Source organism: Conger conger, chromosome 7 (assembly GCF_963514075.1).
Source record: "Conger conger chromosome 7, fConCon1.1, whole genome shotgun sequence".
In the NCBI taxonomy this organism is placed as follows: domain Eukaryota; kingdom Metazoa; phylum Chordata; class Actinopteri; order Anguilliformes; family Congridae; genus Conger; species Conger conger.
The window spans coordinates 7,038,986-7,055,678 of NC_083766.1; the positions used below are offsets into that span (position 1 = coordinate 7,038,986).

Sequence of the window (16,693 nt, forward strand, 5' to 3'; positions counted from 1 at the left end):
CGACTTATGATCATTATCGTTCTGTGACCTCATGAACAATATGACTTATGATAAATACACAAATATGTGCACAGTTCCAATGTCTTCCTGCTTTAGGAACACTGCTAACATAGACCCCGGACAATGAATAGCCTACACCCACTGAATTAAATCTATTAAATACATTATTTTCAAGATGCACAGTGCAAATAGGTTTCCCGCAGGCTACCTCTTTACAAAAAATAAATAAATCCATCCCTGGCGGTAAAAAACATAAAATATAATCTCCTACAATCAGCTGATATGCATTGGTCCTCATGCAAGAACATTTTCATATTCTTAAAATGTATAAACGTATTTACTTAATCACTTGTATGAGTGATTTAACAGAACTTTGCATTCTGCAATTTTCTCTTATTTACATTTTCTTGGGTATGAAAAAACAATTGTGGTCTCGACCTGTCTAACGAGTCATGTCGTAACAATTTAGCAAATTTCCGTTTTTTAATAAATGACTGGACTACTTTTTTAACAAGCACTATTTTGGCCCGTTTTACGCAATTAGTCTGTGTAATCTCCTTTAAAAATGTGTTATATTTATTTTGGCAGCGAGCTCAATGTAAATGTAGGCTACCTGGGGCAAGTACTGGACCAATTAAGGCGAAGTGTAAATTTATATACACTCAGTGAGCAATTTATTAGGTAGATCTGTTCACCAGCTTGTTAATGCAAATATTTAATCAGTCAATCAAGTCCATTACATTATGGGAATTTGGCAGATGCTCTTATCCAGAGCGACGTACAGTTATTAGACTAAGCAGGAGACAATCCTCCCCTGGAGCAATGCAGGGTTAAGGGTCTTGCTCAAGGGTCCAATGGCTGTGCGGATCTTATTGTGGCTACAGATTAGAATCCCCGATCTTGCATATCCCGGTCATTTACCTTAACCACTACGCTACGCTACCGTCCCATATTATAGTACCATAGCGGCAAAAGGAAAAGCTCATCATACCTCTTTCTCCTCCTCCTCCTCCTCCTCCTTCTCCTGATGAACCAATAGGACTCCTCTCCATGTAATAGCAGGGGACAGGTTTTTGCATGCCTGAGTTGGTCAGGGCTTTAACACCAACTGCCTTCAAGATATGAAAAGTTTGAATGTTCATCATTAAATTGACAGAGACAACAAGCAAACAGTAAAAAAACATGTTGTCCCCCCAACCCCATGCGCTGGCACCAGCTCTGATTTCATTGGGTGGGGAACCATTATTTGACGGCAGACATTGCTAATATGAACACAGTTAAGCTAAGCTTTACTGTGGCAGTAGGCTAAGTTGAAGTAATGAGCTAAAATTGCGCAACACTGTTCCGAAAAGAAAGTCTTCCAGAACTCTGCGTACTGTAACCTGGCCATCCTGTTCTTGCTCCTAAATAGTAGTTTGTGTCTTGTAGTGAAGGTTCTGTTGTTCTGTTTGTGAAGTCTTCTGCAGACTGTAGTCACGGTCACATCCACACCTACCTTCGGTTTCTGATCTGGCAGACAGATTTTTTTTGTCATTATGGCAAGAATTAATTGCTCATCAACTGTAGAGGTCATCCTTGGCATATCAGTCCCTTTGCGATTACTGAGGGCATCAGTACTCTCTTCTCAATTATGTTCTGTTTTGGTAAGCCTATTGCTTCCTGTTTTTTCTTACTTCTCAGCCTCAAAATGGCATCATTGACTTTCATTGGCACAACTCTGGTCCTCATGTTGACAAATGGCTCTCGTATTCCTGCACTAAGGAAGTGATTGAACATGCCAGACTAATCTGAAACACCTCTGAAACCATGCACCTCAAATGTTACGGTGCCCTGAAATGGGGACACTATGTATAAAAGGGCTGTAATTCCTACACAAGCATGATATGAATGTAAATAACCTGAAATTATACAATTATTCATTAATATTTCATTTTATTTAATTCATTTTATTTCAAATCCAATGAGCTGGAATACTGAGTTAAACCAACAGAAATTGTGTCACTGCCAAATACTTCACTGTGAGTGTTGTGTGCACAATGTTTTAATTTCTTAGATGTTTGTACAATTTCCTTATTAATGTTGAGGTACTCACTACAGATATTGCAACTGTTATGTCCTACTGTCCATTGACAAAATGTTGTTGTTTTTTTTGTTTTTTTTTGAGAAGTGCAAGTGATATTTTTCTCAGAGCTGGAACATAATGCGGGTCTGAGAGAGTTAACCCTTTACACTTTGCATCCCCCCTAGAGGGCAATTTCCACTGAATTTGGACTAGTCACATAAAAGTTTCAATATCTCAAAATATTACTGCACACACATGGTTGAAGACTTAAATTATTAATGTACCATTCAGAAATGTGAAACAGAACAAATTTAAAATATAAATATATACCTATAAAATGAGTCGTCTTGTGTCAGTGTTATTTTAACCCAAAAAAAGGCTTAATGTTTGATGCAAATTTTTAAAGGGTATCCAGAAATGCTGCAAAATAGCAATACCTGCAAAACGGCATTGAGATTGGTTTTTCTGCATACCACTGTTGTAATGTGTGGTTATTTGCATTACTGTCACCTTCCTGTCAGCTTCGACCAGTCTGGCTCTTCTCATCTGACCTCTCTCATTAACAATGTGTTAAGCGTTGGCACTGTTGGCTATATCTGATGGCATCAAGTATTTTGAGATTTAATCACGGTTGCAAATCAAGGAAAATGGCTTAAAACAGCTAGTGCAATCATCATTTTAAAGGAAGGTTTTGTGCCCAGACAATTTTTGGCTCACCATCTGGCACTGATTCCATGTCATGTATTATCCACCTACATGTATTAACAACCTCAGATTAAGAAACAGGTATTTCAGCCCAGGATAAACAAGTTCCTGTGAATTTGTGGGTTTTGCTTCACAAACTGCATTTTAAATATCAGGCCACAAGTTTTCAATGGGGTTGAGGTCAGAGGATTGAGCTGGCCACTCCATTACCTCAATCCTTTTTTTCTGGAACCAAGATGTTGCTCGCTTACTTGTGTGTTTGGGGTCGTTGTCTTGTTGAAACACCCATTTCAGAGGCATTTCCTCTTCGGCATATATATATTCAACATAATCTCTTCAAGTATTTTGATGTATTCAAATTGATCCATGATCCCTGGTATACGAACCCAACACGTTAGTAAGAAAAACATCCCCATGCCATGATTTTTGCGCCACCATGCTTCACTATCTTCACAGTGTACTGTGGCTTGAATTCAGTACCGGGGGTCGTTTGACGTACTGTCGACAACGACTAGACCCGAAAACAATTTTACTCTCATCAGTCCACAGAATCTTATGCCATTTCTCTTTGGGCCAATCGATGTGTTCCTTGGCAAATTGTAACAGATTCTGCACATGCCCTTTATTCAACAATGGTGCTTTACGGCAGCTTCTTGCTGAAAGCTTAGCTTTGATCAAACGTCTTCTGACTGTAACAGCACTTACAGGTAATTGTAGGAGCTTTCTGGAGCTGATGAATGGCTGAATCTTTGCCATTCTGACAACTGTTCGATCCGTTTTAACAGTAGTTGCTAGTTTTCTTCCGCTTGTTTTGTGTTTTTGTTGCCATTTTAAAGCATTTCAGATCATTTTAGCTGAGCATCCTATAATTTGCTGCACTTCTTTATACGTTTTCCCCTCTCCAATCAAGTTATTAATCAAATTACATTGTTTCTCCGAACAATGTTTGGAACGGCCAATTTTACTTAGCAATTCAGAAGGAAATATATTTTAGAACAATGTGTGAAACATTTGCTTCCCTTCTTATTTAATAAAAGGACAATTAATGACGCCTGTTTTTTTCACAGAATGAATGAATTCTCGAATTAAACTCCACACTGCTATTATTTTGAACATGCCCCTTTCAATGAATGATTCAATTACTCAGAACAAGCTGCATGCATGCCATGACAGTTGGTTGTTTTTCTATTACACTACTACATCTACAAGTAAAGTATTTTCCATGCAGAAATATCACTACTACTAATAACAGTGGTTCATCAGGTTACTGATGTTGTTTTCTTGAATATAACTACAACATGCATACACAAGCAAGCCATATAATCTTTACAGCACTTGGCTTATGACTTCCTACTCAACGTTACATTTTTTTAAAATCATGGATGGGGATTCGAACCAGGATTCGAACCAGGACCTCCTTGCTGTGAGGCGACAGTGCTACCCACAGCACCATCCGTGCTGCCCACAACACTTAATCTGATCCACTAAAAAAATTGAGTTGGACATCGAGTAAATTCATTCAAATTCCAAACCAAAACATTATTAACTGGTTCAGCTTGCTAGTGATGCCCAAGATGATGCAGGATTCAAGATGCTTACCTCAAAGATGCCGTAGAGATCCGTTTTATGGCTTTCTCGTCGGTGGTAGAAATTATGTGGGTGCCCTGGTGTCAGGGAAAGGCAGGGAGGAGGATCCCTGTCCTGGAGAATATATGGATAGCCAAGCAACTTCTTGACAGGCAACTTCCCATACACCTGAAAGAGTTCAGATAGAAATTAATAGAAAAATGAAAGTGGGAGTGGGATGAATAATAAGCTGCTTGACTAATGGCAAAAGGTTACAATCACTGTAAAACACATTAAATTATATTTTTATTATAAAATTATGGAAATGTGGGGGTTTTTTGTCCATGGCTGATGGTTGAACACTCATAACACAACATCACAAAGTACATGAAGGGCTTGTCAAAATGCTTTAAAATGTGTCTGTAAACATTTCATGAAGGGTAAACTGCCAGCACAACAATGACGTTGTTTTTTGAGAAGGTGGATTGCAATTAAGATTCATGACTGAGGTAGGCATTCTAAATGTGTGTGCGTCTGTGTGTGAACAGTAAGTGTGCGTACGAGAGATGGGGTTATAAGACACCATGACAAAGCAAAAAAAGGTAGTTACTGGGTAGTTCACTCCATAAAAGTGCTGCTTGTGGCATATGATTGCGCATCATGGTCTCGTAACAAATTTGATCCGTGTCAGTGCTGTCTACTGCCAGAAGCCATAGTCGGCACCACCCCTGATCTGCTCGTGGGTGGTTTGCGGTTCCGGAGTGAAAAAGAAGCAGTTGCTGGCAGGCCCATGTTTTGGAGGAGAACCACAGATGGCTTTCGTTCTCCCAAGACAGCAGCAGGGCCGTATGTGAGCATAGTTTGCAAATTGGACTTTCCAAATTCAGGTGAGACTGGAGATACCCATTTTCTTTATTTAAAAACAGGACAGTACCCCTGTCCATATGACAATATTGTCTCTTTCTCTGTTGCACAAGCTGAGTCAACACACCCACACAAGGTTAAAAACGCAAAGTACACATCCTTTACTGAAATGTATCAAGTCATGGCTATGACTGTTCAGGGTCTCAGCTCACCTCCTGTGCACTCAGCTCCTTGTCTGGTCTCATTAGAAGGACACTCTGGTCGATGGCCCTCAGGGAGCACAGTGACCCCGGCTGGGCCTGCAGCTCCAAAAACACCTTCCCTCCGGGGAGCTCCTGGGTGGAGGAGAACTGGAGAGACACCTGAAACAGAACACACACTGAGTAATTGCGGGAGGACATTACACACATTCTTGCCATCTTGTTCTGTTCTTGCTAGTGCTGCTTCCTGCATTCACAGCAAGGGAAAATTGCTCACTTCATAACGTATGTTCATGAGTGGCTTTGGATGAAACCGTCAGCTGTAATGTGATTAAAAGGCAAAAGACAGGAAAGAAATCTCTTCAGCCTTGGCAGCTGAGTTACAGACATCACCCACCCACACTGTTCACTTTATTACAGTCAAAGTATAAATCAATAACAGCAAACAGTGAATGGTAAACACTGTACGGTTGACCGTCTGGTTCTGTTCATAAAAATGTGTGGCGTATTCATGGCCTTATACTCTTATTTGTTTTACCAGTTGAGTCCCATATCTGTCTTTTTTACCTTGGAGTTTTAGCTGTAGAAGTGCTTTCTGTGGAGCTGCAACACATTCTGATGGTTTATTTCCATTCATCAGGTACAGTTTACCGCTCCGAGGAATCGCCACCTTAACGTGGTGGAGGGGTTTGTGTGTTCCGGTGATCCTGGTAGCTAGGTTGTCAGGGGCACTGTTAGCCCCCAGTAGGGTCTCCCAAGGCAAATTGGTCCCGGGGGAGGGGCCCGACTAAGAGCGATTCAAAGACTCCATGATACGGCCACACAATGACCAGTTACCTCACCCGGAAAAGGGAAACCGGGGCCCCCTGCTGGAGCCAGAGCATCTGGTGGCCGGGCCTTATCCCATGGGGCCCGGCCGGGCACAGCCCGAACTGGTCACGTGGGGTCGCCGCCCTGTGGGCTCACCACCTGCAGGGGTCGGCATAGGAGTCGGGTGCTTTGCCCAAAGGGCAGTAGGCGAAGGCGGGGATCCTGGCGTGCTGATCCTCGGCATCGCAGACTGGTTCTGGGGATGTGGAACGTCACCTCTCTGGTGGGGAAGGAACCGGAGCTAGTGCGGGAGGCGGAGCGGTACCAATTAGATATAGTTGGGCTCACCTCCACGCACAGTACTGGTTCTGGAACCAAACTCCTGGAGAGGGGCTGGACTGTTCTTTTCTGGAGTTGCTCAAGGTGAGAGGCACCGGGCGGGTGTGGGGATACTCACAAGCCACCAGCTGAGCGCCACTGTGTTGGAGTTCCACCCGGGGAATTAGAGGGTCGCTTCTCTGCCACTACGTGTCACTGGGGGGAAAGCTCTGACTGTCATTTGTGCTTATGCACCAAACGGCAGTTCAGAGTATCCGGCCTTCTTGGAGTCACTGGGCGGCATCCTGGAAAGGGTGCCATCCGGAGACTCCATAGTTCTGCTGGGCGACTTCAACGCTCACGTGGGCAATGACGGAGAAACCTGGAGGGGGGTGATTGGGAGGAACGGCCTGCCTGATCTGAACCCAAGCGGTGTTTTGTTATTGGACTTCTGTGCTGGTCATGGATTGTCGATAACAAACACCATGTTCGAGCATAGGGTAGCTCATAAGTGTACTTGGTACCAGAGCACCTTAGGCCAAAGATCGATGATCGACTTTGTGGTCGTATCATCAGACCTGCGGCCGTATGTCTTGGACACTCGGGTGAAGAGAGAAGCAGAGCTGTCAACTGATCACCACCAGGTGGTGAGTTGGATCAAGTGGCCGGGGACGCTGCCGGACAGACCCGGTAAACCCAAACGTGTAGTGAGGGTGAACTGGGAATGTCTGGTGGAGGCCCCTGTTTGCAAGGTCTTCAACCGGGGGAAGCTGGGGACCTGGAGTCCGAGTGGGCCATGTTCAAAGCCTCCATTGCAGAGGCAGTAAGCAGGAGCTGTGGCCAGAAGGTCATCGGTGCCTGTCGGGGCGGCAACCCAAGAACCCGCTGGTGGACACCAGCGGTGAGGGAGGCCGTCAAGCTGACCCGGGGGTCCCCTGAAGCAGCAGACAGGTACCGGGTGGCCAGAAAGGCTGCGGCTTCGGAAGTCGCTGAAGCAAAAACCCGGGTATGGGAGGAGTTCGGGGAGGCTATGGAGAAGGACTTTCGGTTGGCCTCGAGGAAGTTCTGGCAAACCATCCGACGACTCAGAAAGGGAAAGCAGGGCTTGTCTCAGGCTGTTTTCAGCAGGGGAGGAGAAGTGCTGACCCGGACTGGGGATATTGTCTGGCGGTGGAAAGAGCACTTCGAGGAGCTCCTGAACCGGAACAACACGTCCTCTGTGGAAGAGGCAGAGCCCGAAGACTCGGGGGAATCTGCACCTATATCCCTGGCGGAAGTTGCTGAGGTAGTCAAAAAGCTCCTCAGTGGCAAGTCGCCGGGTGTAGATTACATTATTGGCATTTGGCAGACGCTCTTATCCAGAGCGACGTACAACAGTGCATACCCATAACCAGGGCTAAGTGTGCTGAAAGACCCTAGAGGGAAGTATGGGGAGAGGTGCTGCTTGAAGAGGTGTGTCTTCAGTTTGCGCTTGAAGGTGGGGAGAGATTCTACAGTTCTGACCTCAACGGGGAGTTCGTTCCACCACCGTGGAGCCAGAACAGACAGTAGTCATGAGCGTGAGGTGGAGGTTCGGAGAGGGGGAGGTGCCAAGCGGCCTGTGGAGGCTGAACGAAGAGGTCTGGCAGGGGTGTAGGGTCTGATGATTTTTTGTAGGTAAGTTGGGAAGACCCCTTAACTGCTTGGAAGGCTAGCACCAATGTTTTGAATTTGATGCGAGCCATGACAGGCAGCCAGTGGAGGGAAGTAAGCAGGGGGGTGACGTGTGAGTATTTGGGAAGGTTGAAGACCGGAGGACTAGATGAGACTAGATGAGATTCGCCCTGAGATGCTGAAGGCTCTGGACATTGTTGGGCTGTCTTGGCTGACACGCCTCTTCAGTGTCGCGGGGAGGTCGGGGACAGTACCTGCAGAGTGGCAGACCAGGGTGGTGGTCCCCATTTTCAAGAAGGGGGACCGGAGGGTGTGCTCCAATTATCGGGGTATCACACTCCTCAGCCTCCCTGGGAAAGCTTACTCTAGGGTGCTGGAAAGGAGGCTCCGACCGACGGTCGAACCTCGGATTCAGGAGGAGCAATGTGGCTTCCGTCCTGGTCGTGGAACAGTGGACCAGCTCTTTACCTTGGCAGGGTTGCTGGCGGGGTCATGGGAGTTTGCCCATCCAGTCCACATGTGCTTTGTGGACTTGGAGAAGGCTGTCCACCGGGAAACCCTGTGGGGTGTACTGCGGGAGTATGGGGTACCGGGGCCGTTGATACAAGCCAATCCGGTCCCTGTATAATCAAAGTGAGAGCTGTGTCCGCATTCTCGGCATAAAGTCAAGCACGTTTCCTGTGGGTGTTGGACTCCGCCAAGGTTGCCCCTTGTCACCGGCCCTGTTTGTGGTATTCATGGACAGGATCTCAAGGCGCAGCCGAGGTGAGGAGAGTGTCCGGTTTGGTGACCTCAGAATCGCATCTCTGCTTTTTGCGGAGGTGGAAGCAGCCGGGATGAGAGTCAGCACCTCCAAGTCCGAGGCCATGGTTCTCTGCCGGAAAACGGTGGATTGCTTCGCCCCAAGTGAAGGAGTTCAAGTATCTCGGGGTCTTGTTCACGAGTGAGGGTAGAAGGGAGTGTGAGATCGACAGGCGGGTCGGTGCAGCGTCAACAGTAATTTGGGCGTTGCAGCGGACCATCGTGGTGAAGAGAGAGCTGAGCCGGAAGGCGAAGCTCTCGATTTACTGGTCACTCTACGTCCCAACCTTCACCTATGGTCACGAGCTTTGGGTCGTGACCGAAAGAACGAGATTGCGTATACAAGCGGCCAAAATTAGCTTCCTCCGTAGGGTGGCCGGGCTCAGCCTTAGAGATAGGGTGAGGAGCTCGGACATCCGGATTGAGCTCGGAGTAGAGCCGCTGCTCCTTCGCGTCGAAAGGAGCCAATTGAGGTGGTTTGGGCATCTGATCAGGATGCCTCCCGGGCGCCTCCCTTTGGAGGTTTTCCGGGCTCGTCCAACTGGGCGGAGACCCTGAGGGAGACCCAGAGCTCGCTAGAGAGATTATATATCTCTCCTGGCCTGGGAACGCCTGGAGGAGCTAGAATGCGTTGCTGGAGAGAGGGACGCCTGGAATACCCGGCTTTGCCTACTGCCACCGCAACCAGACTCCGGATAAGCGGGTGATGATGGATGGATGGATGGAGATACAGTTTACCTTGTTCTTGAAGCACAACTGGATGGGAAAGTCAAAGCTGTCTGCCACAACCTCTCCATCAGGCAGCACTGTGTACACCACCACCTGGGCATGAGGGGCCAGATCTCCTGTCTGCTTCAGGGAGAAAGATAACTCCCCTCTCTTAACTGGAATGAAAAAGAAAGGGAAATGTTTGTCTTCTGACACGTGATAACCTTTTATGATATGTGGGCATAGTGGCACAGTTCTCCCTTGAGCATCTCAGAAATATAATTCTGCTGAGAAGAGCAATCATTTCTCAAGGGAATGTCACCTTCTGCTTCATTCAGCATCACTTCAAAACGCCCGTGCTGCACAATGCTCCCTTTGGACAAAACCTGGGTGACAGGAGAGGGGAAACCAGGAGTTAGCTGAACTGGAGGTGGGCAGTTGCTTCATGAAACCTAAACCTAAAGAAACACTTTCTCTGCATTCTAGCCCAAAGAACTCATTGCAGTTTGGAAAGAAAACCTGTATACAATATGTTAATCTGGCAATGTAATTTATGAGGGCAAATTTATGCCATACTTATGCCCCATCCACCCCCATCTGAAAATGATTAATTAATATAAATGACCACATCAAAATTGAAGGTAATAGGAGTTTGCTACTGGAATGCGTTCCGAGGGCAGAATTAGATGTGATTGGTGGAGTTGGAGTCCGGAGGTTGGAGCCAAAATTCAACAAGCTTGGACATCAGCCTTGGGTGGCGACAAGGCCGTGTTGGCTCCCAGCAGATTTAGTGTGGTGCTTAGGGTGATAGTCTCTCATGTAGGAGACCAGGGTTTGAAGCTTGTTTGCTGCCTTCCCTTTTTCCATTTGCTTCACTGTCTTAAAAAAACCCATCACACATGATATTTTTCAAGTCCAGGGGCCTCAGAACACATTCCAGTAAGTAAAAGCCCTACATGCAAAATTGAAAATCAGACAAGAACTCACCAAGTAGAAAAAGTCAAGAGTCTTCTTCTCCTTAAGCCCCTCCCCTTGGATGATGTAACGCACCAGGACTTGGTTGTCCTGATCACAAGGAAGTGATTCTTTTGCATGCTTGATACTCAGGAAGCTCTTGCTCTTTGAATAAAATATGGAGGCTATATGGTCTGCTGAGCACGTGCTGTGTATTTGTGTTGACTCTTCATTACAACTCGCCTGTATTCAGTGAGGTGGAAGAAGAAGAGAAGATTAACTCACAAAACTTTATCTCAAAACTTTATAGTATATACAATAGGAACAAAAGGCTAAGACTGGGCTGCATTTTTGAAGCTCACTTCCAGGGGCCATGTTCAGAAAACTTCTTATCATACCACTAAAAAGTTATTCTAATACCCGCACACTTGACACAATTGACTTTGGAGTCCTCTTGACTACCCCTAACATTTCAGATTTAGGAGCTGGTTGAGCTACAATGCGTTATGAATTACTCTTTGAGCAAAAGCTCAAGAGGCCTAAAGTTAGGACTGATAGGCCCATTATTTTATAATTTGGTTGGTTAGAGCTACTTTTATCTTAAGATGTTTCTAAATGAGAGACATTGGCCTCTATTGGCAGAATGGTTAGCTTCAGTCTTTCAGCCACCCATTTCAGTGCAAGTCAATGATACCAATACAGTACTCAAAATAAAGCCAATAATTTTGTCCCACAAGAACATCCACTCGCAATAGGCATTTTTTCTTCATCTAATGTCTCCCCATGTGCCAGTGTTAGGTGATTGTGTCATTTAGACAATATTTCAATATTTTGTGGACCAATCAGGGACAGCTTGCGTCACTGCCTTGTCACTGCACATCACTCAAGGAGGCAGTATCCCATGAGCTTACATAGACCCGGCCCAGACTTCAAGACCAGATAAGAATACCACCTTTTCCCTACTGTTCACTCTCCAATTTGTACAACATGCAATACAAAAACATTGTTTTGAAGCCCATGGAAATCACAATCAGATTGTCCATGTTCTTTTTTTGTTACAGCCGAGGAATTAATGTATATCACTTTGTGGGTCCACACATTGAACCTGTCTTCAGCCATGAATTGTGTGAGAGTGCTGGCAGTTTCAGTCACACAGCAGGAAAATATGTGCAAGCAAAAAGAAAGAGAGAGGGAATGGGATCTTACAATTAGGTGGGCACTTTCTTCCAACCAACCACTGGTGTCCAGTGAGAAGTGGGCCACACCCTCACTGTCAGTGGTCAATTTCCATGTAGCCCCCTTCGGTCCATGGAGGAAGATGGGCTTGTTGGCAATAGAGGAAGAGGAACCTTTCACAATGATCTGAAAAGTGTAACAAATTCATTTTAGCAAATTTCAACGGCCATAAAGCTATGAAACCAACACAAAATAATAATAATACATTTTATTTAAAGAGTGCTTTTTATGATACTCAAAGATGCTTTACATAAAAAGTGACACAATGATTACAACACAATTAAATGAAATTGGTACAAATGCTACAAATTGCTTATAAACGTTGCCATGTATCAATCATTGCTTTTCTGCTTGTTTCATTCAATGTGAAAACAGAAATGTGACCAAAAAAGTGACCCAGAGACACATTCATCATATACAATATATACAATTAATTCAAGGGATAGTTCAGATCTGTTTGAATCCATGTTCCACTGCAACAGAGGAAAATTCTCTAAAAAGGCATTTGCAGTTAAAGCTGTACAGTGTAATTTGTTATCAAGTACCAAATTTATTCATTGTTCGCTTACAAAAGCTTAGTGCCCCAATTGTATGCCAATACTCTGTCAGACTATCACTATCACACACAAAAGACCCATGACTATGAAATTCAGTTTGTGCCAATTTCTGGTCAAATAAGAAACCAAATAAGACATTTTCTTAGTCATTAGAAATGAATGATGATAAATTGTGCATGATGGCCTCAGCAATTCGAAATATGAAGTTGCTCATGGGAGCTGCATTTTCTCACTGGAAAAGGTGGATTGTTACCTTTCCCTCATAGTTCATTCCTGGCTTGAAAGATGATGGAATGTCTTGAAACTCAATATGAATTTTTACTCCTGTGATTATGTTTTTACTGCCAGAGCCTGTCAAAACAACACCTAAAAAGAAACTGTCAGTCATTGCCCTGCTGCTGTCTGGCACCAGAGTATCACTGCACAGAAGATTCTGAATTTGTGTAGAAAACTAACGCATCCCTTCACTGCCAGTATTTTAAAGAAATTTTAAAGCCATTTCTTTAAAAAAAAAAAACACACATAAAATCATTTTCTTTGCAGGATGCAATTATTCTGCAATTTTATTTCAAAGGAAAAGTCTATTGAAAAATTTTATTGTCTAAAATATTCACACAAAAATACTCTGGGCCAATAAAAAAAATCACTGAAACTGGAATAACGTCGAAAAAACCAAGAAAGATAAAACTCAAAAGCATTTCTGTTCACTGCAAGTCCTGTAGCAACACATGAGAATGTAAGTGTTTTTAGTCATTCTTATAGTTATTTAAATACAGCTATTGTTTTGTTTTGTGATCAATCAGTTTGGTAGGGATTTGTTTTGGTGGAAGATATTTTTTCTCTTGGAGAATGCTTATTCATTCAACTTAATTAAAATAAAATAAAAACTAAGAAAAAATCACATAACTCCTACCTGTTCCATCTTCCTCCAACTTGCCAAGCACACCAAGGTTATATTGAGTATTTGGGGAAATGTGAACCTCGTATGTCACATTGAGAAAGATTGTTGCACATCCGGTCTTGTCAGTCTAGGTCAAACAATGGCAGAGGTCAGGAATATCCTGAGCATAATCATTAGAATCAAGTTAAAAGATGCTAGCTAGTTAACTATGCTGGTATTGGCTAGATAGGTAGGGACATGGCCAGTAAATGAGGGAACATATCAGTCGACATATTTATTCTCCATCTCACTGAACAAAAGCAAATGTACTGCTTAATCAGGCACCTGTTAATTGTGCAGTTATCACACAGTGTAATACAAAGTTGACATAATTTGGGGGTAACTGGGTAATTGACTGCTCAGCTGTTCCTGGTCAGCTGCGTGGTGTTGTATCATTACTTCATGCACAGGAGATCAACAAGTGATTCTCGATGTGGAATTTGCATTTTAAGTTTGTTGATGTTGTCTCGCAACATGAGAACCAAGGAATGGTCAATGGCCAGTAGAGCAGGCCATCACGGGGTGGAAAAATATGCAAAGAATTTGCTGCACCAAACTCAACTCTTTGCTACATTTTTAAGAAGCAAGAATGCACTGGTGAGCTCAGCAATAGGAAACAACCTGGGAGACCACGGAAGAGCACTGTAGTGGATGACCAAAGGATACTTTCACTTGTGAAGAAAAAACCCTTTTCAGCTGTTGAACAGATCAAGAACACTCTCCAGGATATGCAGTAGGCATATACGGGTCAAATACTAAAATAAAGAGAAGACTCAGGGCACACCCTCAGAAGACTCACTGCAAGGTAAACCATTAGTAAGCCTCATGAACAGAGTGTTGAAAATTGTAGGTCACATTTGAAAAAGTCAATTATTTCTACATGAGAAATTCACATGTGAAAGTGTTATTTTCACACATAAAAAGCCAAATTTCACGTAAATGTGAACATGTGGATTTTTTTACGATTTTATGTTAAATACACTCAGTGAGCACTTTATTAGACCTATTTTTTAGACATACGAAGTGTTCTGCTGCTGTAGCTTATCCACTAAGAGGTTTGATAAATTAGGTGTTCAGAGATGCTGTTCTGCCTACCACTGCTGTAATGTGTGGTTATTTGCATTTATATATTGATTCATAAAAAAAAGATGGCGGCTACTGTGCACTCCCAAGATTGAACTAGCCTATCCATTCCCAAATTAGATTTGGATTGCTAGCTGGTTTTAAAATGTCCTTGGGATATTGGCAAAACATTATTACAACATTTTTCTGACAAGGAAATACCAAACGCAAGCATCCTAATCAGCAGGTCGGACTATTTCCATTTTATTAGGCTCTAGAACAATGGCACAAATTAAGTGAATTTCTGCAAGTATCACTGGATATGGCTGTATCTATTAAAGCAGTCAGTCTGCACCCTAACATTGTATTCATTGTTTCATTTCAAATCCAACAGAAATTGTGTTACTGTCCAAATATGTATGGACTGCACTGAATATGCAGTGTTGCCTTAATGTACTTTTCAAAGCAGTTTGGAATGTTTTATTGGAGCAACTTAAAATAGCCTTTACAGGAATTATTAAAGGGATTACACCCTGGTGCTGCACCATTTCACCCTCTGTCCACCAGGTTGTCTGTTGGAGTCTGAGGAATGGGCATGAGTGATCAAGATCAAGATCACATCAAGAAATCTGCTATTGTTGGGAGTTTTTTGAATGTAATATAACAACATTTTTAACAATGGTATGACTTCACATCCAATGATGCTGCACTTTCATATTAACTTGGGCCCTTGTGTCATTGTTCTCTTACCCTCGTAGAAGACACGTCCATGCATTGAGGAGGCTGAGCACGCCAATGCCACATTGAGTGAGAATTGATGCACACTGTGGCCTTAACAGAACCAAGGACAGGCTTCCCATAGGTGTACCTAGACAACAATAAACAGCCACTGACTAAGACCACAATCCCACTTCATGAGATGAGATACATTTTAATTTTAGTCAAGGCAAATACAGCTTTTCTTACTTACTTCCCACAAATCTTTATTGTTGCATTTTTGTCTTGGGCAAATATGACATCAGGGAAGAGGACGGTAACCTCAAACTTTGGCAGGACTAAAATATGAAACAGATAAAAACAGGCCTCAGTGGAGTCCAAATATTTCTGTAAAGGGCATGTATTGTAAAAATTCTTATTGTCAAAAATGACCATATAAATACAGTTTATATAAATCTCAAGACATCATATTACATTTACATTGACATACAGTTGATTAGACTAAGCAGGAGAAAATCCCTTGCTCAAGGGCCCAACGGCTATGCGGAATAATAATAAAATAAAATAAAATAAAATAAAATAATCTGCATAATAATCTGCAGATCTTGTCTTGTCAAGCCAAACCCTGCAATTATATTAAACCAAACAATATCCTGGAAAGTTTAAACTATCATATAATAGGATAGCTCAAAATGTGATGTCTTTAGAAAAGTGTCTATTGCCTTGTCCAGTTTCATTCATTTCGGTTGTTTTTCACGATACCATTTCCTCTTAGAGGCTTCAGCACATTGCTCTGTAAACTGTAATTGTGTTGGCAAGAGAAAAAATAATTCTGTGACCACATGAATGCATCCTTACCATATTCTAAGATCTCAAAGGTCTGGGTGGTGATAGCGTCCCTCTTTGTCCTGGCTGAGATGATGTAGTTGCCTTGCTTGGCCTCAGGCGTTGTGGGGTGGGACAGGTCCAGAATTCCAGTGGTGATTGATTGGTTCAACCACTGGGCAATACGATTTGACTTAGGGTCCTGTAAAAGAAGGACAGAGGTATTGCCTAGAGCCTGAGGTTCAGACTGGCTTATGCCAAGAAGAGATAGAGATAGCTGAACAGACAGACTAAGTTCTATTTCCCATGTGGTGTGACGGACCCATACAAATTGCAGAAGTCAGCAAAGTCAGGATGCCATACCTGCAACTCAATAGCCTGGAACTGCAAAGGAAATAATAAAAGAATAGTCAAATATTTTTTTCCAAGCAGTCACAGACACAAATTCATGTTTTTTCTCCCTCTTTATTTCACCACTACAAGGAAGTTCATCCTTTCTGACAGGACAGATACCAGGTATGAAAATTATGCAGTATACAGTTTGTCTAAATTCCATTGACAATGCTTCAAAACCTCCTTCTCCTTAAACCCCACCCCCTTTAAGTCTTTCAGCAATGCAATTCTAAATTTCAAAACACTATCTCTGAGACTGGCCTTCTTATATAGTAAGCTTAAACACTTATGACACGTTTGATGTTCACACACTAACATTTGT

General features: G+C 43.3%; 1 protein-coding gene across 1 annotated transcript in view; it reads right to left on the reverse strand.

Annotated features, from left to right (window-relative positions):
- LOC133132805 (alpha-2-macroglobulin-like) overlaps positions 1 to 16,693 on the reverse strand; it is a 38,928-nt gene that overhangs the window by 18,172 nt on the left and 4,063 nt on the right. Inside the window, exons 5-17 of the mRNA XM_061248548.1 lie at positions 16,342 to 16,362; positions 16,012 to 16,180; positions 15,407 to 15,491; positions 15,187 to 15,304; positions 13,348 to 13,462; positions 12,688 to 12,800; positions 11,848 to 12,003; positions 10,675 to 10,884; positions 10,010 to 10,073; positions 9,718 to 9,863; positions 5,410 to 5,559; positions 4,367 to 4,522; positions 992 to 1,112 (exon numbers count right to left, since the gene is read on the reverse strand). Of these exons, the coding sequence (XP_061104532.1) occupies positions 992 to 1,112; positions 4,367 to 4,522; positions 5,410 to 5,559; positions 9,718 to 9,863; positions 10,010 to 10,073; positions 10,675 to 10,884; positions 11,848 to 12,003; positions 12,688 to 12,800; positions 13,348 to 13,462; positions 15,187 to 15,304; positions 15,407 to 15,491; positions 16,012 to 16,180; positions 16,342 to 16,362 (1,624 nt within the window). The remainder of the gene's footprint in view (positions 1 to 991; positions 1,113 to 4,366; positions 4,523 to 5,409; positions 5,560 to 9,717; positions 9,864 to 10,009; positions 10,074 to 10,674; positions 10,885 to 11,847; positions 12,004 to 12,687; positions 12,801 to 13,347; positions 13,463 to 15,186; positions 15,305 to 15,406; positions 15,492 to 16,011; positions 16,181 to 16,341; positions 16,363 to 16,693) is intronic.